The sequence below is a fragment of the Vicugna pacos genome, chromosome 12 (genome assembly GCF_048564905.1).
Source record: "Vicugna pacos chromosome 12, VicPac4, whole genome shotgun sequence".
NCBI classification, from domain to species: domain Eukaryota; kingdom Metazoa; phylum Chordata; class Mammalia; order Artiodactyla; family Camelidae; genus Vicugna; species Vicugna pacos.
In genome coordinates, this window is record NC_132998.1 from 31,567,279 (window position 1) to 31,593,223 (window position 25,945).

Here is a 25,945-nt window from a genome sequence, read left to right on the forward strand (position 1 = left end):
GAGAGACGTGACTTCTTGCTGCTATTGCTTTGCAATGCCACTTTAGGGCCCTCTACCAATGAAGCCTAACATTCTGCCAGGCTGGCGGCAAAGGAGACCCATTTATAGGGTCCAGCTCGAGTACCACAAAGCAGGGCAGAGAAGGACGCATTTGGAGCTAGGAGACAGTAAGTTGATAACTGCCATGGTTCACTCTGGCTTCTTACCTTCTATATATACCTACCCTGTCTAACATAGTAGCTATTAGCCACACATGACTACTAAGTACTGAAAATGTGACTAGCAAGAATTGAGACAGCCTAAGTGTAAAATACATATTGGATTTCACGACTAAGTACAAAAAAAAAAGTAAAATACATCATTAAATTTTGTATCAGTTGCATGTTGAAAAGATATTTCGGCTCTTTTAAGTTAAATAAAATATATTATTACAATTAATTTCATCTATTTTTACTTTTTAATGTGGTTACTAAGAAATTTTAAATTACATATGTGGCTTGCACTCCACGGTAGTTAAATCTTCCATGAGTGGCTGGAGCAACTCGGCTGCTTTGGACAGAAGTTTCTAGTATCTAACAAGCTCTATTTTGGTTAAATGACTTTTCCACTGTACTGCCCCCCTCCTCAAGGTTATATGCTTTAATTCTACTACATGTCTGGGCAATGCAAGCACTGCTAACCTGCTCCCCAACCACTCCTCATCCACAATTCACAGAAGTAGCCCAGAAGATGATTTTGACTATTTGATCATTTCTATTTCTATCATTGCCCTCTCCTTCTTCAGTGCCAATGTTTCCAACATAAATATATCTATGGGACTGAAAAAGCAATGAACACACAATACTTACTACATTAAACCATCTCAACAAAAGCAACTCCAGAAGAATTCACACAGTAAAGAATATAAAGGATGTCAACATGGTAGAGAGATTGTAGACCAGGAGAAAAAAAAATCTAGTTTCTGTCCCTGGCTGACCTCCTTGAGTTAGGCCATGTAAATCTCTGACCCTCTGCTTCTTCATCTGCTGGAAGAAAGAGAGTGCTGAATTATCTCAATTTTACTTAAACTATATCATGGAATCCTTTTAGGGACTGTAACCAGGTTGTTTGTTTTTTTTTAATTAATATGATAGAGTAAAAAATGTCAGACTATACTTATGTATTAAAGATACTCTGAAACTTGTTTCAGGTATAAATTTCACATACTGGTTTGTAAGGTAAGACATATAAGTGTCATAGTTACAAGTTTTAAGGCCAACAACATAATCTTTTAAAATCCTATATAGTTTGAATTCTTATAATTAGTTTTGTTCTAAAATTATTTAGACCAGTAAACAACAAAGCATGAAATCACAACTTAATATGGAATGTTTTTATCAAAGCTAAAATTTATTTGGTGCATACTCTGTGCTTGCTATGAGGTACTTTCACATACACCTTTTCCTTTAATATGTAAAAGCAACCATGTGAGGTATTTTACAGTTAAAAAATAACAAAAACCTACTTCCTTAACTTATTCAGGTGAAAAGAAGGGTTATAAGCATTTCAAAATAAAAACAAAAACAGTTAAACACCAGCCACGTTACATAGTCTATTCCCATTTCCCTTGTTACATCCTCTACATATATCACACGCTTAAACATTAGGAGAATAAACCACCACTCAAAAGGGAATCTTTCTGGTAATTTTATCTATAGGTGAGGTGCTTTGTTTAACCTACCAATTTCTACTCTAAGCACAGGGGATTTAAGCGCTGTCAATGTCAGAAATAATTTTAAGGTGATCTAGTATTGTGAACATTTTTCTTCACAAGGCTAAAAATAGCATTATTTCTTAGAAACAATTTCTTAACAGAAAAAGGCAATGGTAACAGTTCAACTGATTGAAATGACAAACAAAATATCTTCAAGAAAGTAAAAAAAATTGTAGAAAATTTCCTAAAAATATAGCACCATTACCTCAATGAACAAGCAAATTTCAAGATGTGAAAATCACTTAAGAATTACATGTTTTCAAATAATCTATTTTATATTTAGAAGTTCAAATTACAAGTTGTTATATTAAGTTTTTCTTCTAATTAGGAGTTCAACACTGACATAAAGTTATTTTACAAAATAAAAGCAACTTCCTAATGAACAGTAATCGTTACAAAGAAAAATTCTTCAACATTAAGCAATTTTATTCCATAAGTAAACTTTTCTCAATATAGATATTAATAGTGTGTTACAAACAAGACAGATAACCTGGTCAAGGTATGAATGTATTTGACAAAAACATTTGATCTTCCTAGTGTTTCATTTCTTGGATAAGTTTCTTCAGCATTCTTATGAGTCCTTTTTCTACAGCCATGTAACAAAGTATAGCTCATACAGAAACCAGAAGAAAGCCGACTTTTCATTTTCTAAAGTACCCTATTTCTGAATGCTGCCAGCAATATTATCATTAACTCACATTTTATAATCAAGTACTGTACGTTCAATGTATACATTTAGTCTGTGTGTATATGTATTTTTTCCTTGAATAAATGTAGTATCAACACACTAAACTTCAAATCATTTATTTTAAATGATCGCTGGTTTCAGGTAATTAAAAATCACAAACTCTATGGCAGCAGTTATAATACATATAAAATTCTCTGAAAGATCAGTTTAAAGTTATAATGATGGAATATAATTTAAGAAAATCAAATGACATTTATAACATAAGTCTCTGGGGTTGACTAATCAGCAATTCAAAGAAAAACTGGTATCAGAGAAAGGCTTTGAAAAAGAAAGTATGTTTCCTGTTAGAATTTATTTTCTTCCTAAAAATAGGTAATTACGGACATAAAAATATTCAAACAAAATGTCCTGAAATTCCTATAAAAGAATTAAACCTCAGTTGCAGTGATTGATGAAGTCAGACTTTATCATGACAAGCTGAAAATTTTATCTGTTGGTAGCCAGAAGATACAACTGCTCATTTTTAGAGAAGTAAAGTTTATTACCTTTGAAACAATACAGCAGAAATCTCAAAAGTTTACTCATTAAATATAGTTTAATTCTTACAAATCTCCTTTTGAAAATGCAATTCATATAGGCTGCAACCTCAGAAGTTTGAATTCAAAATGAAATATGAAGGCAGTAGTCAGGGAAATCACGCGGGAGGCCTTTTGTTAAATATCTGTACAAATCAGTACATACCTCTTCTGTCTGTGATACAGTAGGAAAAAAGTGATTCTAAACATATCCAAGTAAACACAGAAAAACACATTACTATTTGAGACAGACCATGCTAAAATATAATTTACAATGATGAGTTTGCATTTATGATAGTTTACTTTAAGCCAATGAAATCAAGGTTAAGTCAAATTTTGCAGTATTTGCTAAGTCTTTCATACTAAACATTAGTTCATCTGAGAAGTGGTAAGATTGGAAAAAGCAAATGACCTGGTCTTTTTTGCTATGCTTATCATTTTCTCACTCAGTCACACTAAATGCAAACAAATCAATACAGCATCAAGATTTTTCATGTATTAAAATGAAGACTAATGACTTGTGAAGGCAGACTATGTACCATGTAGTACTTGAGATGAAACTTGCAATTACCATCAATTCAATTTTTTAAATAACACCAAAATTTACAAGCCAAAACAAACAACTGATTTAAAAATCCTGCAAGATACTTAGATGACTTTTTCTCGTTGAAACTGATATGGGTTGGATCTTTTTAAAACCTGAAGAGGAATTGGTAAGAGGAAAAAATCCTCAGTGCTTTAAAAACCTCAACTGTTAGTAGTCCATACAACTACTATGCTGGAATGAAAACAGGTGTTTTCTGTCTCAGAACCATTCACTTTCCCACAGAAGTAGTTCCTCCAAGCAAACTATATAAAGATGTCAATCAGTTCACTCATGATTAAAACTGAAGTAATCCTTTAAAAATAGGAGCAAGACACCTCACCCAAAAAGATCTTTTAAATCATTGCTAGCTGAACTGCTACTGGTCATAGAAGTTGGTGGCTGTGCAAAGTTCTGTGGGTTAAAGAAAGGATTAGCCTGCATACCAAAGGCAGATTGTCCTATCATGTTCATTTGTGTTCCCATTACTGAACTGCCCATACCTGGAGACCCTTGAGGTGGTACAAACTGATTAAGCCACTGATTTGGTTTCTGTTGTGATAATTGGTTCATGCTAACTTTGGGTTTCTGAGGGCCAAAGAGATTATTAAGAGCAGACATATCTGTGGGTCTTTGTTGAGTCTGCTTCGCACCAGCAGCAGGAACACTCATAGCATTGAAGTTTGGCAAAGTGGAAGGTGTTCCCAGCGTCATCTTGGTCACTCCAGGTGTGCTTGGACTACTGAAGAAGTTCTGGTTTGTATTAACTGGCATGTTGAATCCTGAAGTCTGAAAGCCCATGTTAGCATTTAGGCCATTTGTTAAATTTCTCTTTGTATTATCAATCGATGTAGAAAACATCATGCCAAGGCCCGTGCAAGGAACAGAAGTGAAGGTACTTGAAGCAGAAATTTTAGGGGTACTAACAGAAAGACTGGTCAAAGATGACATATTATCCATCAATGTGTCTGTCAGGTCCTTAGTCTGAAAAACATGAGGAAATTACTTTATCTCCAAGAATTCCAAATTACTTTAAAATTAGTAAACATTTGATAAATTATATTATAAAGGACAAGTTAAAATTAAGCTCAACAGTCTACATGTCTTAGTGTAGACTAAGCAAACCACAGCTCACAGGCCAAATTCAGCCTGCCACATATTTTTATGTGGCTTTTTAAAGATGAACATTTACAATCAATTTGATGATAAGGAACACTATTTATCATTAAATTTATATATTTACTTATGCATATTTATAAATATGTATATTTAGATTACATATATGCATTCTGAATTCTAGATGGCCTAAAGGGAGTCCACAGAAACTAGCTGACGCTTTATATCAGGATGGTAGGACAGCTGAGGCTCATCTGATGTGGTACTGGCTTCACCGAGACATTTTTTTTTTTTGAACAGCAACATTATTTATCATTGTAAAGATATGGAAGCATCCCAAGTGCACATCAATAGATGAATGGATAAAGAAGATGTAGCATATATGTGCAATGGAATACAACTCACCCATAACAAAGGATATTTTGTCCTTCACAACCTTTTATTCACTTTTTCCCCCACTTCAAAAACCAAAATTGTGGAACTGGCATAAACATTTCCATTGCATCAAAAATGACAAAATACTTAGAAATAAACTTAACTAAGGAGGTCTCCTATAGTCTGAAAACTGTAAAACACTAATGAAGGAAATTGAAGATGATACAAAGAAATGGAAAGATTGGAAGAATCAACATTATCAAACTGGCTGTACTACCCAAAACAATCTATAGATCCAATGCAATCCCTATCAAATACTGACAACATTCTTTACAGAACTAGAACAATTCCAAAATATATATGGAACCATTAAAGACCCTGAATTGCCAAAGCAATCTTTTGTAGGTCTTTTTTTCTCTTTCTTCTTTTTCTCTTTGTGTGTGTGGTTTGATGACTAGAGAAGTTCCTTTAACATATATTGTAAAGGTAGTTTGGTGGTGCCGAATTCTTTTAGCTTTTGTTTATCCATGAAGCTCTTAATTTCCCCATCAAGTCTGAATGAGAGCCTTGCTGGATAGAGTATTCTTGGTTGTAAGTTCTTCCTTTTCATCATGCTACTCCCTTCTGGCCTGTAGAGTTTCTGCTGAAAAATCAGCTGATAACCTTATGGGATTTCCCTAGTTACGTTATTTGTTGCTTTTCTCTTGCTGATTTTAATGTTTTCTTCTTATCCTTAATTTCTGTCAATTTGATGTGCCTTTTGGGGTTGATCCTGTGTGGAACTCTCTGTGCTTCCTGGACTTGGGTGACTGTTTCCTTTCCCAAGTTGGGGAAGTTTTTAGTTATTAGGGAACACTAACTTTAAATTCCAGTTAAATGAAATGTTGTCTCCCCATTACCCCTCCACTAAAAAACAGAACTGCATTCTTCTCATTAGATAGATCTGTACTATAGAAAAGGATACTCTATTGTTTTTATATTTGGAATTTCATCAAAATTTTGTGGAAATTTATTTTCTCTATTCTTATATAAGTACCTACGAAATATTTTTTATTTTGCCTCTTGGCCTACAAAGATTTTTCCCAGAGAAAGAATTTTAGTGATTAAGAGGTAACAAAAAAATAATTTAAAGAAAGCTTTTAAGATACAGTTATTTCTGAAACCAGTAAGAGTATAAACTTTCTACAAGCAGAGACCTTAATTACTGCTATAACACCAGTACCTAGAACAGTGTCTGGAACACAGCAGGAAATACTGGTCAGGGCCTATAGGTAAGTATTCCTCAGTCAAGCGACAAATCTGACTATAACTGAAAAGCCAAAAAGTGAAAATTGCTTTTTGCTTGAAAGTACATAAATGCATGAATATAATATTCCTGATCATTTCAAAAAGAACAGAGTTGAATTAATACCAAGAGTCCTAATTATTTTTTAAGAAATCTTCCTGTTCATCTAGCTTCCTATTTATTGGTAACAAGCACTATCACAAAACATTATACATTAGGCAGGCTATTGAGGAGTTGTTGAAAATCTGTTATGTCCATACTTCTTAGAAACTACATATTAAAATAATCTTTGAAATATATTATTATAAAACACTAGTAGGTAGACTAAGTTCTATACTACCTCATTCCTTAAGAGTTGTAGGCTTGAATTATGCAAAAGAAATGAACTCTGACCTGTTTGACTGGAGCAATAGGCGTTTGCACTTGGGGTTTAAGAGGCTGCTGACTCTTCAACTTCTGTGCCTGCTCCTGTTCTTTTGCTAATTTTTGTTTTTCTTCAAGTGTAAGTGAAGCCTTAAAACAAAATAAAAGAAAAACATCAACTGGCAACACACATACTTCAACTTGTAAAACAGAAGATTTCTTTGTGGTACATCTGACAACACCAAATAGTTTGCAAACTAGTCCCGTATTAATGATTGCCACAGCATATTATTATAAGATTTAACTTTAGGTAGAAACTTATAGGATCTGTGCTAAAATATTTCCAATATGAAAATCATAATAAAATTATTATTTTAAAAACATTCATTAGAATCATCTTTTTCCAGACAATGAGAACATAATTAGGTGATTTCACTTTATAAAACTGGGAGGTTCTTATTCAACTGTAACTTATTTCACTCTGAAAATATTTTAGGAACTTATCAAAAAGCTAAAGAAGTAAAAAAACAACTTTTGTTTTACATGAACAAATAAGTTCTTCCACTGCTAATGTCTGCATCAAATTTGATATATATTTTTCTTAACATCAACTTTGCTAAACTACAAGCTCACAGTATGTTCCCTTGCAATTTTGTAAACCACAATGTCCAGTAGTTCCTTGGCTCCACACATACAAGTACTCATATTTGTTGAATGAATAGAAAACCGTCATCAGCGGAAATTCAAAGCTGACATTTTTTTTGTATTGGATGCTAGCCAAAATTTCAATTAGAAAGTATAATTTTATAGTTTATTATTCAAAATCAGAAGCAGAGAAGAGACACTGTAGAATTTATCCAGGGATGTGACTGGCAAAATGCAGTAGAAAGGACAAAGAAGTCATGCAATCTAGAAATGTTACCACATGGGAAGCTGAATAATAAAGGAAGTTAAGACTTTTAAGTATCTTTATTTTCAGCATGGGTTAGATCATGTTCCACTGATAACTTTTAAATTTCATAAAGATAATTACAGAATGTGTCTTATTAAGCTAAATAGTATTTCCCAACAAAAATTTGTGGTTCATGTAAGTCGTAAAAAAATAAATATGAGTACTAAAAGAACAATAAAGAAACTTACTCTTTTATGTTTATTCTGTAACCCATCCTCTTTATTTTCTGCATCACCACCAGTCAGAAGGTCTGTCCCAATGTTGTTAAAGACTTTGTCAATCTGCTGAAATAGAAAAAAAATCAACCACTTTAAAGACATGCAAATATTCTGATTTTATTGCTCAAAGATCAGAAGTCCCTGAAATGAAGCACACTGTCAAGCACTTTTTACAAAAATTAGAATAATCCAAATATCTTCTTACCTGAGACCCAACATTTGTAACTTTCGTCTCCTCAGAAGCATTCATTTGATTTCCTATATCCAAAGATCTGCAAGAGAATGGAATTATGACAAAGGAATAAAAAGAAATACACGAATGCATGTTTCTAAAACACTTGTACTAAAAAAGTTCATCCACAAGGAACTGATTACAGTCTAAACAAACTGCAACTTCATTCTTTAAAGGCAGTCGTAATCTTTTTCATTACTTACTATTAGTATCTGCTTGCTTCCCAAATTAACATCTGTATACAAGTTTTTTTTTTTTTTAACTCAACATTTGAGATTTACTGGAGAATTCACTCAGTGAGAATTTATTCGCTTTATTTAAAACCAGGCAAGTATAGTTCTCACCATCAGAGAGTTTATAGCTCACTAAGAGACAAGATATATGATATGAAGAATTTACTGTGATTAAGTTCAGAATCTGTGATTCTAACAATAAATGCTATAATCATTCAGTGATGTGGGCAAGATCTATGCTTTGAAAAATAGGTAAGATTTAGATAGGAAGATGAAAAAGAAGGTTCATTTGCACCTTAAGTATAAATACTACATAGAAAATTTCTCTCTGTTATAAACTGTTAAAGATTATTTTTCAGGGTTTCTATGTTAATGTCAATCCATCAAACCATAAATATATACATCAAGGAATACTTAGAGCATACAAAGGGCTATTTTGCGTCATTTTACATCTTGTGGATTTACTTCCATGAAGCCTTCATCTTACACTGGAACAGAAGCTAAAAAGTTTCTTTTGGGGGACCTTGCTCATAATTGATAGTAATTTTACTGATTTTCAGATGTCTTTTGGCTCAGATTAAATTTTAACAGGCATTCTAAAATCATGTGTTTTTCTCTGGGGCAAAGAAGATAGTGGAGATTTGATTACAAAAATTGGCATTTGAGAAAAAGAAAAAAAAACAACTGACATTCTCCACTGAATAATTTTCACCTTTCCCCTCGTCCTTTGAATACTAGTATTTTGCAAATAATTTAGAAATTTCTCCCTAAAAAACAAAGAGATGGATATTGTGTTACTACATATGAAACGAGTGCTCTAGAAATGTATCTGGGGTTAGAGAAAAGAGAAAGGGAGGAATCAAAACACCAGGGTTTCATAGATTTGAAAACTATTTTTAAGTGGCGCTCTTGGTGATCAGCATCCTGAGTTTACAATGTCAATGGCTAATGTGACAAGAGATTTTCTTAGAAACAAAATTTTCCTTATGTAGAGAAAATGTTAAGATTACATCATATTACACTTTTGTACTCAGAAATGACATCAGATTTTCAACAGCTCAGTTCAGTTTAACATGTTGGAAAAATTTTATATGTTTTACATACAGTCATATTGAACTCCTTCAATCTTTCTGTTCCATTTTCCAGAAAATCAATCATGGTATAACTTTAGTATTAGTTACTCCTGGACCATGTGCAATTCATATGCAACCTACTTACTTCTGCTGTTCTTGCATTATATGAAGTTGCTCCAGCTTAGTCTTATGTTCAGACTCCAATCTATTAAGCATCTCTTTTATGACGGAAATGAAAGAATTAAACTGGAATAATAAGAAATTGATATGGTTATTATGTTTCAAGTTAGCAACAAAGGTAATCTAGTAAGATAATTCAAAGAGTTATTCACAATACTCTATTTTAACCAGAATAGACCTATTCATGGCACTGATATCACAAGAATAGTATCTTTAAACTAAGCATTATCATAGCAAGTTTTTATTTTTACAGTGTCCTTGTATAGTGGTGATATAGTTGATGAGACTTTTAAGTTCCAGAAAACATGCCTCAATGAGTTTTATATCCTGATTTGTCTTACAGTTATTATTTAGCAGGCTTATATAAATTCATACGCAGCAGTTATTACATACTGTTTTTTCTAGAATAATCCAAAATTGATCATCTAAATTTGTGCATATCTGAAAACAATCTGCTTAATAATGCATAAAAAGTTACTCTTTATTCAAATCATTATAAAAATGACATGTCTGGCTAAAATTAACCTTATTTTCTAAAAGTTGGTAGAAATACTAAATACAACTTCCAAATAATTAAAGTTCATTTAAGACATAAACAATGCCTTAACATAGTTTAAGTTTTGATTAAACTTTAGTTAAATGGTAATTTCTTATAGTACTTCAGAATCATCATAAATAAAATTTTTTTATCAGTTATAATGTATCAATTTCTGGTACACAGCACAATGTCCTAGTCATGTGTATACATACATATATTTGTTTTCATGTTTTTTATTAAAGGTTATAAGATACAGAACTTAGTTCCCTATGCTATATAGCAGAAACTTTTTTTAAAATCTATTTTTATATATAGTGGCTAACATTTATAAATCTCAAACTCCCAAATTTATCCCTTCCCATCCCCTTTCCCCAGTAACCATAAGATCGTTTACTATGTCTGCGAGTCTGTTTCTGTTGTAGATGAGTTCACAGTGTTCTTTTTTTCTTTTTTCTTTAGATTCCCCATATGAGTGGTATCATGTGGTATTTTTCTTTCTCTTTCTGGCTTACTTCACTTAGAATGGCGATCTCTAGGCCCATCCATGTTGCTGCAAATGGCATTATTTTATTCTTTTTTATGGCTGAGTAGTATTCTACTGTATAAATGTACCACATCTTCTTTATTCAGTCATCTGTCGATGGACATTTAGGTTGTTTCCATGTCTTGGCTATCATAAACAGTGCTGCTATGAACACTGGGGTGCATGTATCTTTTCGAATTAGAATTCAGTACCCTCCAGATATATACCCAGGAGTGGGATTGCTGGATCATATGGTAAGTCTACTTTTAGTTTTTTGAGGAATCTCCATACTGTTTTCCATAATGGCTGCACCAAACTACACTGCCACCAGCAGTCTAAGAGGATAAACAACTTTTTGAATACCACATACTATAGGAAGACTATAGAAAGCGCTTTCTTCTCCTCCCCAAATCTTATAACTAGATCTTTGGGCTAAGTGCTTCTAAATATACTATTTATCTTCACAACTCTTTAAATTTATTAATATTTCTATTCTATAAATGAGGGAACTTAGGCTCAGCAAGAGAGAAAGTAACTTATTCAGAAAAAATAAATAACTTATATGGCAGAATTAGAATTCATACTGTCTCCAAAGCTTGTGCTTTTTTGTTACATTAAGCTCTCTCTCACTATACTCTATCATTCATTTACCCTTCTTTGTCTTACCATGAAAGTAACAAAAGGCCTATTTCCTTAGCAGTTTACCGTGACTGACTTTCTGGTGATTAGTTTTTTAACTTTTAAACAAAATACAACATACTAGCAGAATAGTATACATATAAATAAATGCACATTTCAAAAAATTCACAAACTGAATATAACCAGCAGCCAGAAAAAGAAAAGATCATTTGGCAGCACCCCAGAAGCTTCTTTGTGCCCTCTTCCAATGACTTCCCACCCGCCTCGCTGTATGAATAGACACTATTCGGACTTCCAGCAGTGTAGTTTTAACTGTCTTTGTGTTGCACATAAATGGAATCATTCAGTAACTTCTCTTTAGTGCCTGCTTCATTTGCTCAACATTATGTCTGTGAGATTCATCTACTGTTGAAGCTATAGAGTAGGGCTGAACTGCTATCTTTGGAAAAGCCTGCTTGTAAGGCTGTCCCTTGGCTGGTGTCCAGGAACTCATATTTTAGAATGGTTAGCCTCATTCACTGATGATAGTGGCTCACTGTGCCTAACAGGAATTTGAGTACATGACAGGCTGGGAATGCTACTTGGTCTGCCTCCAATAAAAACTCCAGGCACTGAGTCTCCAATGAGCTTCCTTGGGTGGCAACATTTCCAACACACTGTCACAACTCATTACCAAGGAAAGTATGTGCATTCTGTGTGGCTCTACCAAATGACAACTCTGGAAGCTAGAGCCTGGTTTCCCCAGACTTTGGCCCACAAACCTTCTCCCTTTTCTGATTTTGCTTGGTATCCTTTCACTATAATAAATCATAGCTGTGAGTACAACCATATGCTGAGACCTGTGTCCTCCTAGTGAATCACAGAAACTGGGAGTGGTCACAGGAACCGTCCTCCAATACAAGTTGTGATTGTATTTTGATTGCTGCATGGCATTTGCTCTTTTAAAAAAAAATGCTAAAAATGTATTTTCCTAAGTTACTTTATCTTTTTCACATAATACAGAATATACTTAGATTATTTTAAATCAGAACTGGCAGAAGAGGGCAGTCTTGAATTAGGAAACTTGTCCATGAAATGAATAGGAAAGCAAGACTACATCCACGGTAACTATTGTAAAATACTAGAAGATATGAATCAAAATATTTCAGTTGATGAAAACAGGCCCCTAAAAAAAAATCAACTTAGCTGAAGAAAACTAACAAATCTCAAATGGAATTATATATCCTAAAATAAGCATTTGAGAATATGTTAAAACACCCTAAATCATAAATATGAGAACTAATAACAGAAATGACCAAAGATGAACACTATCTTAGGCATGTTATCCTATTTTTGCCCAATAGTCACTGTCTCCCTTTTTGCCAGTCATAATTCTAACCCTGCCATCTAAGATATGAAGAAGCCATTAAGCCAAAATTTGAAATCTAAGGACACAAACTTTCAGAGGCTTATCCTACCACTTCAAATGAAATTTTGGATCCAATCAATTTTACAAATTTCTCAACTCCAAAACTCCATTCACTCAGCAGTCTCCCCTATGCCAAAAGCTCTCTTGCTTAACTCTCAGCTTTCTGCTTCCCTCACTGCTCTAATTCACTTTCAGTCCTTAATTCCAAACCTTGCCTGCCTATCCATTTCTGATACTCTCAGTTAAACAGTAACCCTTCCCAGTCTTTTCCCCTATACATCATTAAATACTAATTCTGTGTTGAGCAAAATGCCTTGTCATTACTCTGTACCTCAAGTTTTCTCTCAATTTAACAAAAATTTTTGCTTCTGGCACTGCACTAAGTGCTGGGGATATAATGAGCTGAAATAGCCAGCCTCCTAGGATAGTCAGGATGTATGATAACTACCGCAGCAGAGGTACGCAGAGAGGTAATTCTATAATAATCTTTGAACACATAGTTCCTTTGCTCAAACATTTACCACATCTCAAAAGTTCAAACACCTAAACCAGACAGGCATTTAAAGTCTACCTATTCTAGTCTCAATTTATCTTTCTCTCATTACTCCCCTATTGTATTACAGGTATCTCTCAAACTGGATTTTTCATTTCCTGTGGCAGACAGGCTCTAAAATCATTCCCAATTATTTTCTCATTTTGTTACTCAGTCTTTGTGTAATCTCCTATCTTCAAGCATGGGCAGGACCTGTGACTTGCTTGTAACCAACAGAATATTGCAGCGGTAATGAGCTGTCATTTCCTTGATTACACTATAAGATCTGTAACTTTCATATTTCTAGTGGATTCTCTCTCCTTCTGGCTTTGATGACACCCAGTTGCCATGTTGGCAAGGAACTTACAGCGGCATCCAGCTAACAGAAAGCAACGAACTGAGGCCCTCAGTCCAACAACCTGAAAGGAATTGAACCCCAGCAACGACCACTGAGTGAGCTTAGAAATAGATCCTCTCCCAGCTGAGCCTTCAGATGGGACCCCAGTTTTTAACAGCAGCATTGTAAGAAACTCTGAGCAGAGAATCCATGCCCTGGCTTGGCTGACCCACAAAACCTGTGAGATTATAACATATGTTGTTTTAAACCATCAAATTTGTGGTGATTTGTTAGGCAGTGATAAATAATGAATACACAAACCAGACACATTAATTTTTTCCTTCATTCACCTCAACTTTCCAGCTCCGAATTTGAAGTAGCCCCAAATTCTACACATTTTTCAATATTCTATTCATTTACTATCTCCCAATGAGGCCTTCAATAATCCATCCTTCTAATTCATATACTCCTTTTTTGAACCCATGAATTTTCTTCATTTAACTCTTTGGCATAGTTTTCCTTGTTTCAGCAATATTTATATATAAAGTATTTATATGTTCAATGCCAAGAAAACAGTAAGCTGAATAAACTGAATAAAGCACAAAACTACTCCTACCTGATTGAGATTAAGATTGTTTTCAATACTCAGGGGAATCAGATGAGGTAATACTTTCCCAGCCAGCTGCTCTTTGGTGATTCCCAACTTCTTATGAGTAAAAGTACATTTGTAAATACCTGATAGAAAAGAGTAAGACAAACTCTATAATTCAATGACACAAATTAACAGAAATTAGAAAAAAAGGATATCCACATGAAATATCTTGATAATCAGTGTAGTTTAAAATTTTCCTTATCAATGTATAGAACAAGGTTAATTTCAGCTTTATTGTCAGTTTGGATTTAATATACCATGACATATTTATCCTGTACTCTTTTGGTTTATAAGAGCACATTTAATGATAGTATATAATATTAAAAGCCTATCAGCACTATGTAGAGTTCTTACAGCATAGCAGTAAGATTACAGAATGTCTCTCTCTCCTTAAAACATCTAAATATGTATTTCAGACCTCTCACTCAATCTTGAGTCATCTATTTCAAAGTGTCTAAGATAGGTCCTAACCTTTATTCACTTCTTTACCCAATCAGACTCAACACCTCTGACCTTTGATAATTTAATTCATCTCCACACAATCCTTCCCTGTTGTCTCACCTATTTACTCAACTTTCAAGACCCTGATTGTTTATACCTATTCCACAAACTTTCACCTGGTACAATGAGTACATTTGCTCCTCATTCCCTGAATGCTTTTGTGTTATAAGTGTTTTGTATATAATCCAAAGCTTTAGAACACCAACTCCTTTTACTCTCCTACACTTCACTTATATACTCAAACAGTAACTTTATTGGGTGCCTACTAAATGCTTATTTGCCAGGCTTACTACTTTCCCTTCAGTTATCTCACTGAATTCTCACCAGACTCTTATAATGATATTATTTTAATCTTCATTTGATAGATGAAGAAACTTTTCAAAGTCACTCCAGGAACTGGCACAGCCAGGATTAGGGTTAAGGCTCTTTCTACTATGTCAAACTCTTTCTCAAGAAGACTAATTTCTTTGAGCTCAAAGGTTTCATACCATATTACAAAAGCTCTATATTTACAGAGGTCCACAACAGATTACTTACTGACCATTCCTACAAACATTTACTGAGGACTTTCTATATAAATCAGGCATTGTAGTAGGTGTTCAAAATACATGGCTGACTAATACAGTTTTTCTTCAAAATTAACAAAGAACTTCAAACTTAGTAACTTGTTAATGTTTCTGTGATTCTATGTTTATTTCTATTAGTACAGCAGAGCCCCCCATATTTCCAGACTGGGCTTTAACTATCTGTAAAGAATTTCAGAGTTTTTTGACAGAGTAATTTGTAATTATGCTGACAGAACAGAATGTGCTTCATCAGCACATCACTTAGCAGTGAAAAATACTTCAGATGTAAACATATCTCGGTTAAAAACCAGCTCTACCACTTATCAGCTGTGGTAATTTTACCTCTCTATCTGAGCCTCAGTTTCCTTACTGTAAAACAGAAATAATAGTACCAATCTCGCTGGACTTTGGAGAGGACAAAATAAGATAATGGAGAGAAAAGACTCAGTATAGTGACTCTTGCAAATCAGGTACCAAATAAACGTCAGTTATTACTATCAAGACTGGTATCAGCATTTCAAGTAATTCTGTTTGCCTCTCTTATTCAGTATCATTTTATAGGGTAAACTATATGCTATTATGGTATTTGTGAAGTTAGGATTTCCAAATGTCTTATTCCTTTGTAAATGTCAAGTTCTACTGCTTGTGCTAAAATTAACACAAATAAAAGTTGTATCATGGCATTTATCCCATCATTCTTCAATTATTGAATGCTATATACATGAAAAGAGAGCAAAATGACTTTATAGATTCAAAAGTTTACTTGCATGACTGTAAAATGACATAGTAGCATAAAAAGACATTAAGTTTTTAGCTACCTAAAATTCCCATGAGGACCGCAGGTTCCTTGGATGGAATCTGTTGTAGGAAGGGCAGAATATCATCAAGTACAAACCACTTATCCAAGTATTCCAAAATCTTTCCTAAGCACACTAATGAATTTACACGAACCTATTAAAAAAAAGGTAAACTGAATTAGTCATTTAAATTCTCTGAAATCTAGAACAAAATACTTCAGTGTAAACATACTCTTCATATCAGCTTATGTTCAAATCTCAAGAATAAAAGCATGTTTAAGAGCTCTCATTCTTTACTAAAATAGGAAATTCACATCACATATTTATAATTTCCCTTGCCTTGTTTCAGAACGAATTTATGATTGCCTTACCAGGAGCTTAGGTAGCTAAAATAAGGAATGACTTTAATTTTGTATCATTTTAAATAAAGTAATTAGGATCTGAGAAGCTTTGCCATCTACGTGTTTACTAAGAATATTTCCTTGGGGTCATTTGAATTATAAAAAGGATTAAATTCTCCCACGTTATCAATTTTATTGGGCTTTTAGTATTTTTCTCTAACTCAGGTTAAAGTCATTCTTAAACTAAATATTTTAACAACATAGGAAGAGTATCTATAATATCTGTCCTACATAAAGTTTTCTATTTCTAAATATATCTTTAATTTAGTTACTAAAACCTGACACTTAAGAACTTTATCAAAATTCTATCTATATTCTCTTGAATATTTTGATAAATATTTTACACCCTACTTTTTTTAGCTGGAATTTGTTAAGATACAATACTTTCGGTTGAGATCATAGTATCAATAAAACTGCATTCTTCAAAAAAAAAAAGTAAACTAAGAGAAGTAGATAACAATGTAGCTGGTTAAAAAAGTACCGTATTTCTGTAATAAAGATGAAAGAAAAATAAACAGTGACTTAAAACAGAAAAGTATCAAGAAAATAATTACCCAAATTTTCTACTGAAGCATTCAGTTAGGGAACAGGCGTGAAGGTCACGGATGGAATATTGTAAAATTTTACGCCAGGGAACACTACAGCTATTGCTCACTTTTATAGTACTATACATAGGCTACCAGTAGCCAAGACAAAATACATGAACAAAGTGTAAAGGAGTTATTAAACAATAAGAAGATGTTTTAAACCAACGGGAACTGAAAGAAAAACAAAAATTAACACGCAATTACTTACAGCAAGAGAAGATGTTTGCAGGCATGCATTTTTAATTCTTGGTATCAAAGCATTTTTCATGGATGGGTAGTCTATAAGATTTGCAAAGGTTGGAATGATGTTTAGACAGAGTTCCTATTAAGAAAATAAATCAGATCAATCTTAGAGGAAGACTTTCACATATTAAACATTTTATGTTTGTATAACTAATTTGTCACAAAGTTTGAAATAAATTTTTATCTATATCATTGGGTCCTTTCAACAACTATTTGAAAGAACAATAGTTATTATCAATTTTCAATATTATAGATGAAGAAACAGGCTCAGATGATCTTACTCACATTCACACTAGGTCATACAACTAGCACATGTACCAAAATTCCCTGATCTCATTCTTAATTTCTTTCCCTGAAAACAGAATTCTTCATTTATTTTAAAAAATAGGAACATCTAAGTTTTGCTATCTTTCACAATGAGGGAAAATCAAATCATGTAAAACTGTTCCTTTTAAATAAGGAATTTCTTATCTATTACATATATCCATATAATGGAATACAATACAAACATCTTAAACAGATATTTCCAAAGATTGTTTAATACTACTGAGGATAAAATGGAATAAGACATTATTATATGATCCCAGTTTTAAAAGCATGTTATCTGTCTACAGGCTTAGGAAAGAAGATTAGAAAGATATATCTGGAAATGTTAACTGTGGGAATCTCTGAGAGAGAATTTTACTTTTTTTTGTATTTTTAAGTACTTCTAAATTCTGAAATTTACGTAAGTATAACTGATAGAAATAGAAAAACTTATTTAAAACATTCTTGTTAACTAATGCCATGCCATAGTGTAAATGCTCGAAACTGGGAACTATGAATGAGGATAACAGAGGAAAAAGGGGGATGATGGAGATTAAATGAGATAAAAAAATGAATAAGAAATGGCTTGAGCACTAACTGGCTGAAGAACACACATCTCAGATACCTTATAAGGCAGAACGATCCTTGTAGGAAAACAAGAGTAAGGATTACTGACGAAAATGGAGGTATAAATGTGTATCAGGGAAGGAATTATTGATAATATTTGGTAAACTTAAAGACATTCACTTGTAGTTAGCAGATAGAAATGAATTAACCACTAAGAATCTGTTATCAGAATACTAGCAAGTATTTTACTTGCTTTAACCTATTCTGAGATTTCCAAAAGGCAGATAAAAAGAAGAGTTGTATGTTTGTAACCACTCAGAAATATAATAATTAAGTAGATGACATAATTTGAGAATAAGAAATACAAACTATAATTAAGGGACTATTTTCCACAGATGGTAGAGGAGAATGAGCAACGGTGAGCAATCAGTGAGAGATACTATGCTCTTGTGACCAGAGGGTGACAGGGAAGGTCAGCCGTTAATTGACAGGAAAGACAGAGACAGAGAGAGAGAGAGAAAATGAACACTATGCCATATAATCTAGCAGTAGGTTACAAAGAGACAAACTTAAATTATGTCTAAATCACTTAGCTAAAGGAGGAGATAACTTTCTCCATAGGAGAAGATGGAGTGAAGAACTGAACAGGAGATCGAAAAAAACAAAACATTAACAAACAAAAACTCAAGGAAGTCCAATTAGTATTTTCTCAGGAACTTTTGCCTTATTTTATACTTTCTCTGTAACTGATGGTGGGGAGAGGAGAATGAACCCAAAGTCTATGTTTAATTTTAAAGGTAAATAATTTTAGAAACTGGTTCTCATATACATTTCTATTAATGGCTCTAAGGATCCTTACTTTTGTAAACCATTGTCTACTTTTCCCAATATTTTTCTAAACTACTCCAGCCTCTTAAGTATTTCTAATCAAACTTCACTCTAACAGTATCACTCAAAAAATGAATTTTAGAAGTTACTTCCTAGCCTTTTAACATTTTTTGTTTCTTGCTTTTGCTCTAAGACTCTCCCAAAGCTTAGATAGGCTTTAATTTTATCAGACTCTTAACAAGCAATGTTGACACTAGTGACTGGTGACTAAAGATATCAGAAATGCTGTTTTCTAAAACTCAGCAAAGTCGCACAAGTCAATATGAATTATATGTTAACCATTTCAATAAAATATTGGCTAATAATTTACTGGTCAAAGTAACCCCCTTATGAAGAAAAATGGCCTTTCATGTCACTCAATCATCCTTCTCCCTAATGTCACTGAATATAAAACCAGTTTGGCTACACAGGGTCTGTGGGAATGTTTCAAGAAGCTGTAATTCACAACTCCTTTGGAAAGGGCTAAAAGGTAATGGTAAATACACCTTCCTCAATCATCCCACGTCATCTGGACAAAGGCAGCATATCCTAACCTTGAAGAAGGGATGATCGTATAAGGAAAAAAAAAATTTTAATATCAACTTCAAAACTTTGAATGAAAAAAAGAACTTAAAGACTGAAATGAGTTTAAAAAAAAAGTGACCTTATACAAGTGGTATTAGGTTCACATTAAAAAAAGGCTTTGGTCAACAACTTTCAAAAATTAAAATTCTATGCTTTTATTAGAATCTCTACACTGGCAAAGAGATTATAAGCTTTTAAGTATGAGATGTCTTTAACATAGGTATTTATTTTACAAAGTGAAAAAAGTCAAAAACCTAAATTATACTTTTAATGGCAATTCAAAGTTTATTTTTCCAGATAACCCACAGAATCAAAATTCTAGTAGAAAAATTACAGAACTAAAAGTTTGGCAAAGTACATGATATTTTAACATCACTTTTGCAACACAAAGCATGACTATAAATGCATTAGGCATGGTCACACTGAATTGCTATGTGCTTTTCTATCTACGGGCTATACAAATTAACTTCAATGCCAAAGGAACAACATTTCTGAATAGAAGACTGAGTTACCAAGCATGAAAGAAAATTATGAGTATGGGAAATACCTACTTAACTCATAAGAAAAAGGCACATATATCTTTGTCATTTTCATTCATATGTTACTCATTTAGCAAGAAGCTATACAGCAATCCAAACTATAATAAAACCTTCCAGAATTGTATATTTCTGATAAAGAAAAGCAACAAATCATTTTATTTCATTAATACAGGTCAACTGATTCTTCAAATTAGGAGTGGATTCATTTTAGTAAGCACATAATGCAAATCAATGGATTAATATATACTACTGAACTTTACATAAAAGATTTTATAACTTAAAATGTACTTCACATTTTTCTCTTGCTTTAAGAATCAAAATCATCACAAAAGGAAAAAAAAGCTGATTATACCTGGATCTGAATGGAAGGAGCCTCTAGGGCTCTGTAAACCATAGGGAGGACACTGTTCTTTATTTCATCAGGAGGAGTTTTGGTTAGTAGCAAATCCATTTTTTGGAGGAAAATTAACAAAATCTGTACAGAAAAGGGAACAATGTATTAAGTTCTAGAATCTTTATGACACTTTATATACGACAAAATTTATTAAAGTAGCTTCAAAAGAGTAAGTTGTATATTTTGACACTCACCATGTTGCTAGCCTGAAGGCATGGAAGACAAAAATATACAAATCAAGTCTCTTATGTTTCTGGAGGCACAATATTTAACATCTGCTCTCAGTTTAAACATTTAAATAAAAAGTAATTTCCTAACTCTCACATATCTTCAGCAATACATCACTCACCCACAAGTACCAACTATCTGGAAAGCTACTGGGTAAAAAAATAAAAGCCTGAGGGCAGCAAAGTCAGATGTCCCAAAGAAGTAAATTCCATCACTCGGTTTCTATGAAGTTCAAGAGAAGAAAAGGTACAGAAATGAAAAGAACTGTCAGGAAAGATTCTAGAAAGAAACATTTCAATTGTCCCTGATAATTTGTTTGCCAGCACAAATTATAAGGAATAAACTACCCCTACCATTTGCAGAATACTTAGTTTTGCCAAGGCTCAGTTAAAGCTTTTCAGAAGGAATTTTTAGCTAGACTACTAAGGGAAAGAATACCAAAAAATGAAGGCAATTAAGAATTTAGATGACAGGTTCTTTAAGATCCGATCTGACTGACACACAGCTTAGTGAACATGTGACTCCACTCCTTTCCCTCTTGACACCTTGACCTTTGAAGGCTACAGCTCCCTCACCTGTCCCTTCCTTATGTAGAGGAACCCTTGCCTTACCACCACAGACTTCCTTCTGTTCCCCTCCTTTCAAGAGAAGGACCACAAACAGCCTGTCATAAAACCATTAAATCAGGTAGTTGACAGTTTACTAATAAGCTATTGCCATGAAGTAGCAGCAACTAAATAATACTTACCATATGCCAGAAAATTTCATTTAATCTTAACAACCCCTTTTATTTCAGAAATGAACAAAATAGGAGCTTAAGAGAGTAATGACTTGCCCAAGTTGATGAAGAAGGCCAAATTCAAACTCAGGTATGTGACCCTACTGCTCTTAAATTCAAGTCTACCTTAAATCTGGCAAATAAATATTGTAATAGAGTCTATATCAGACACTAATTACATTTTCTCATTGACAATACACATATATTACTTCCTTGGTGCTTTAAGCATTTTCCCTCTTCTGGTGAAACTATTTATTAGTAATGAAACAAAAAGAAACAACTGGTATAAATCATATATAAATTAAAGACCCTGAATAACAAAACAAACAAAAACACTTCAAAGTGAAGGAAAAAAAAGAACTATTTCTTTTCCTAAACTTGTAATTTTCAATCAGGCCAATGGGAACAGTATAATATATGTATAATCTCATTACAATTTATTTTCTGAGACAGTAACTTATGGAGAGCTATAGAGATTTACTTGCAAAGTTCAGGTATAATTTTAGGAATGGTTCACTTCAATATACGCAAAATAGCTTCTGACTAATGGAAAAGAAAGTCTCTCTACTTACCTCAATTTAAAAAAAATTAAATATTCATTCCTTTTGTTTCCAATGAGTCATTATTGGTTAACATCACTGAGTAACAGCAGATAAATAGGAAAAAAATATTTACATACATACCTGGATTGGCTCCTGCTGTTTAAAGACAGGGCCAAGTTCAGGTAAAATTAATTTGACATATTCTTCTTTGGTGCATTCTTCGGCAATGAGTAGAACATTGGGCAAAACAAAAGGTACCATGTCAGGGTTTACAAATTCTGAAGTCAAACAAGGCAAAATTCTCTGCACAATGACACGCTGAAAGGCAAAAATGTTTTCATAAAACTGGTTTTTATATCAGGTCTTTAGTATTAACATTGACGTTACAGTCTAAAATCTCCATTCCTTTTGGGCAAGGTGACTAGATAACTTATGGTTGAAATTGAGACACTTCTGAGAGTAAAACAGGGTGTTATGGCTAATTATGCCAGGACAAAAGACATAACTTGGGAATGTCACAGGTAAATGGGGAACATACAGTCACCCTTCCTTTAGAAAACCTTTCCTAATTAGTCTTCAGTAATATGTTTCTCCTCTTAATTTCTTCATTACTTATGATTCATACTATGCAACTTAAACACTGTCCTGTATTGTTAATTGTTTCATATATGTTTACCCTATGTAATTCTTATTGTAAGGATCTTGAGAGCAAGGACAATATTTATTCTCCATAGCATCTCAGTACAGGGCTAGACAGACAGTACATAATGAATATCTGATAGATTAAACATTGGAGATATTTCTGCAACCAGGAATTACCAGCTTTCCAGCCAGTGGCTTCTTTAATATTCACTAATATTTTTAGACCATATTACACTCATGATTTAATAAGCCAGAAAGGGTGACTAAAGGAATTGGAGAGACTAGTATCAATACAGAAGAATCCCTTTAATTGCTGGTGAGGTAGTGATTTCCACAATGACAGCTTAGGGATTTCTCTCCTGATGTTTAATTGTCCAAGTGTTACCTTTGCATTGGTAGTATCCATCTAATAGTTTTACCCTGTTTAATTATTTTTGGACCATGCAAAAAAGGTCCACTAAACTTTTTACTTCAGTCTACAGACTTTAATAGTTATTTATGCATCCAAGGCAAAAGTTACTTTTTTTTAGGAAGAGTTATTATAGTAAGTCAAAGTAAACTCTAAATTCTAAAATCCTGACTACAATAAGAATAACAAACCTTGGGCAGTTTTGGTAGAACCTTTGGCAGTCCTTTGAAAAACTGTGATTTCTGAAGGTTATCTCTTTGGAATAAAGTATCAAAATACTGCAGTGTTACTGCACCAACATCATCAAAGAAGGGAATCTAAAAACAGGGAAATAAAATTATTTTGATAAGTATTAAAGTACTTGTCATATCTGAAACTGCCACACATGTTGAAAAAATATTGAGAAACATTTAGCAAAATGCTAAAGACCACTTAATAAAAATTCCAATTATAAAAATCAGAATAAGAAAGTAATAAATTATTTTTCTTTCCAAGGTCAATTTTTCAGAGTCAGTACCTGTGAGTTGGCTGTATAGTAACATTTACTTTACATAACTAGCAAAATATTGAAAGATTAAGTATGGTATATGTATCTATCAAAATTCATCAAACTGTACATTTGAAATATGTATAGTTACTGTACAGGAACCATACCACAATAAAAAAATTTTAATTAATTTAAAAAATTAAGTAAGATACCTTAAAGGCATAAACAGTACTATTTATTAAAATCCATGCTTACATTAGTGAATTAGAGGGCTATGAATTCTTGGGGTGTCTAGAACTTCTGCACACCTAAATGTGACAATTAGGACTCTATCAGAGCACTTACATGCATAAATTAATTAACTGTTTAAGATGAAAAGAGGTTGAATATTTAATACATACAAGAACATAGATGTTATTTCTGGACTATATCTGACTAAATCTTGCTTCAGAAGCATTTAATCAACTTTAATTTTTTTGGTCTCTACATTTTCAGCAGGAATTCATGTGTACTCACCTTTGTCATTTGATCTGCATCTGGTCTTACAGTTGGAGTTACATTTAACAGCAGTTTTACATGTTCACGGACTTCCTCGGGTATATTTGTAAGTGAACTAGATCCTAAACGACTCAACTATTCAAAAGAGTGATAATATTAAATATTAATATAAAATATTCAAAAAGATAATGCATTTATATTGTAGATAGTCAATTTAAGAAAACTTCTTGAAATTTACTAAAAATATATTTTGATTGAACAACTTGCTAATTCTACTGTTGCAAGATAATTAAAGCACATCTTTAATACCTGAAATTGTTTCTATTCTTAAAACAAAATGCCCAGTATTTTAGACCATATTTTAATGATCACTGTAGTAAATAAATGCCATGATTTAAGTTGTAGTTTTAAAAAGCTTTAATTCTTACTAAAGAATTACTTTTGTTAAGTTGATTTTATGCAAACTTAAAATGAGACACATCTCATTTTAGAGAATTCCCTGAACACATTTTAGAAAAAGATCAAAGGAACACTTAAAACAATTTAATGCAAGCAAATATTTAAGTGCAAATACCTGATCCAACTGTCTACTGAAACTCTTGTAAATATCTTGCTTGTTTACTTCAAATATAGGTTTCCCTTTATTAAATACAGCATACATGACAGTTCCTAAAGAGTACATATCACTGGCTGTTTCACAGCTCACAGAAAGTATATATTCAGGGGCCAAATATTCAGGATTTGGAAGACACAATGATGGCAAATTTGGGTCCCATTCTTTACATGGAAACTTAGGCTACAATAAGACAAAAAAAGGATTATATAGGTTAAATACTTCAAAGTAAAGCAAACTACTGTCAAATAGCAGCCATATAGTTTTTAATTCAGTCATGCAAGTAAAAATGTCATCACCACTTTCAGTCCTCAACTTCCCCAAATCCCAAATCTAGAAAGTGAACGCAACAAATTGTGAGATAAGAATAAAAACTCATAACTCTGAGGTTATTGTAGCTCTCTTCCAGAAGACAAATTATCACTATAGTATAAGATGCAATATGAACATGGAAAGGTCTGTCCTATGTTTTGTGATACACAGGCTTCAAGTTTATGGGCTCAAATAGAATAGTTTGAAATCCTGTTCTTTCAGTAACTAGTTAGTTAACAGGTTCAAAAGGCTGTTTTAAGAATTAACAAATGTATGGAAAATAGACCTAGCACAGTGTCTCACCCATAGTATATACTCAACCAACACTTATTCTTTCTGCTTCCCTTAAAAATGTTTCCTTACATTACAAATCTATTTTAGGTCAAATCATGGTCCCTTTAACAATTACAATAAAAACTTGATTGCAGTGTTTTCCTAGGTATAAATAGGCAGTAATAAGTGCTTTGGAAACAGAAAGACTGGGTTCAAATCTAAGCTCTACCATTTACCACCTGTCTAAACTTAGGCAGGTTATTTTATTCTATGAGCCTAACTTACTCATCTGTATTATTCCTATACCTCACCGAGTTGTTATGAGGATAGTAAGTAAACACACAGAAAGTGTTTAGAAAAGTGCTTCAATAAATATCAGCTATGATTACCACTATTACTATTATCATGCTCCCTAAAGAAGATTCTGTGATCCAATAAGTTGGGGGAACACCGCTAGAGATTCAAATGTTTGACAGTGCATTTGACATCCCGAAGGGGAAAAAAACCCTACTTAACCCAATAGTGCTCAAACTGGCTTAACTCTAGCTAGAATGT

General features: G+C 33.0%; 1 protein-coding gene across 4 annotated transcripts in view; it reads right to left on the minus strand.

The window, feature by feature from the left end:
- Positions 1-1,368: 1,368 nt before the first annotated feature.
- SCYL2 (SCY1 like pseudokinase 2) overlaps positions 1,369-25,945 on the minus strand; it is a 55,747-nt gene continuing 31,170 nt past the window's right edge. For 3 of the 4 annotated variants that reach the window (XM_006214364.4, XM_006214365.4, XM_072973183.1), the window contains exons 6-18: positions 24,767-24,988; positions 24,211-24,327; positions 23,399-23,524; positions 22,298-22,474; positions 20,567-20,689; positions 17,316-17,429; positions 16,141-16,273; positions 14,220-14,338; positions 9,592-9,692; positions 8,114-8,180; positions 7,879-7,974; positions 6,769-6,888; positions 1,369-4,583 (exon numbers count right to left, since the gene is read on the minus strand). In XM_006214364.4, the coding sequence (XP_006214426.1) occupies positions 3,939-4,583; positions 6,769-6,888; positions 7,879-7,974; positions 8,114-8,180; positions 9,592-9,692; positions 14,220-14,338; positions 16,141-16,273; positions 17,316-17,429; positions 20,567-20,689; positions 22,298-22,474; positions 23,399-23,524; positions 24,211-24,327; positions 24,767-24,988 (2,160 nt within the window). In that variant the 3' untranslated portion in view covers positions 1,369-3,938. The remainder of the gene's footprint in view (positions 4,584-6,768; positions 6,889-7,878; positions 7,975-8,113; positions 8,181-9,591; positions 9,693-14,219; positions 14,339-16,140; positions 16,274-17,315; positions 17,430-20,566; positions 20,690-22,297; positions 22,475-23,398; positions 23,525-24,210; positions 24,328-24,766; positions 24,989-25,945) is intronic. The other variant, XM_072973184.1, reaches the window with a different exon arrangement.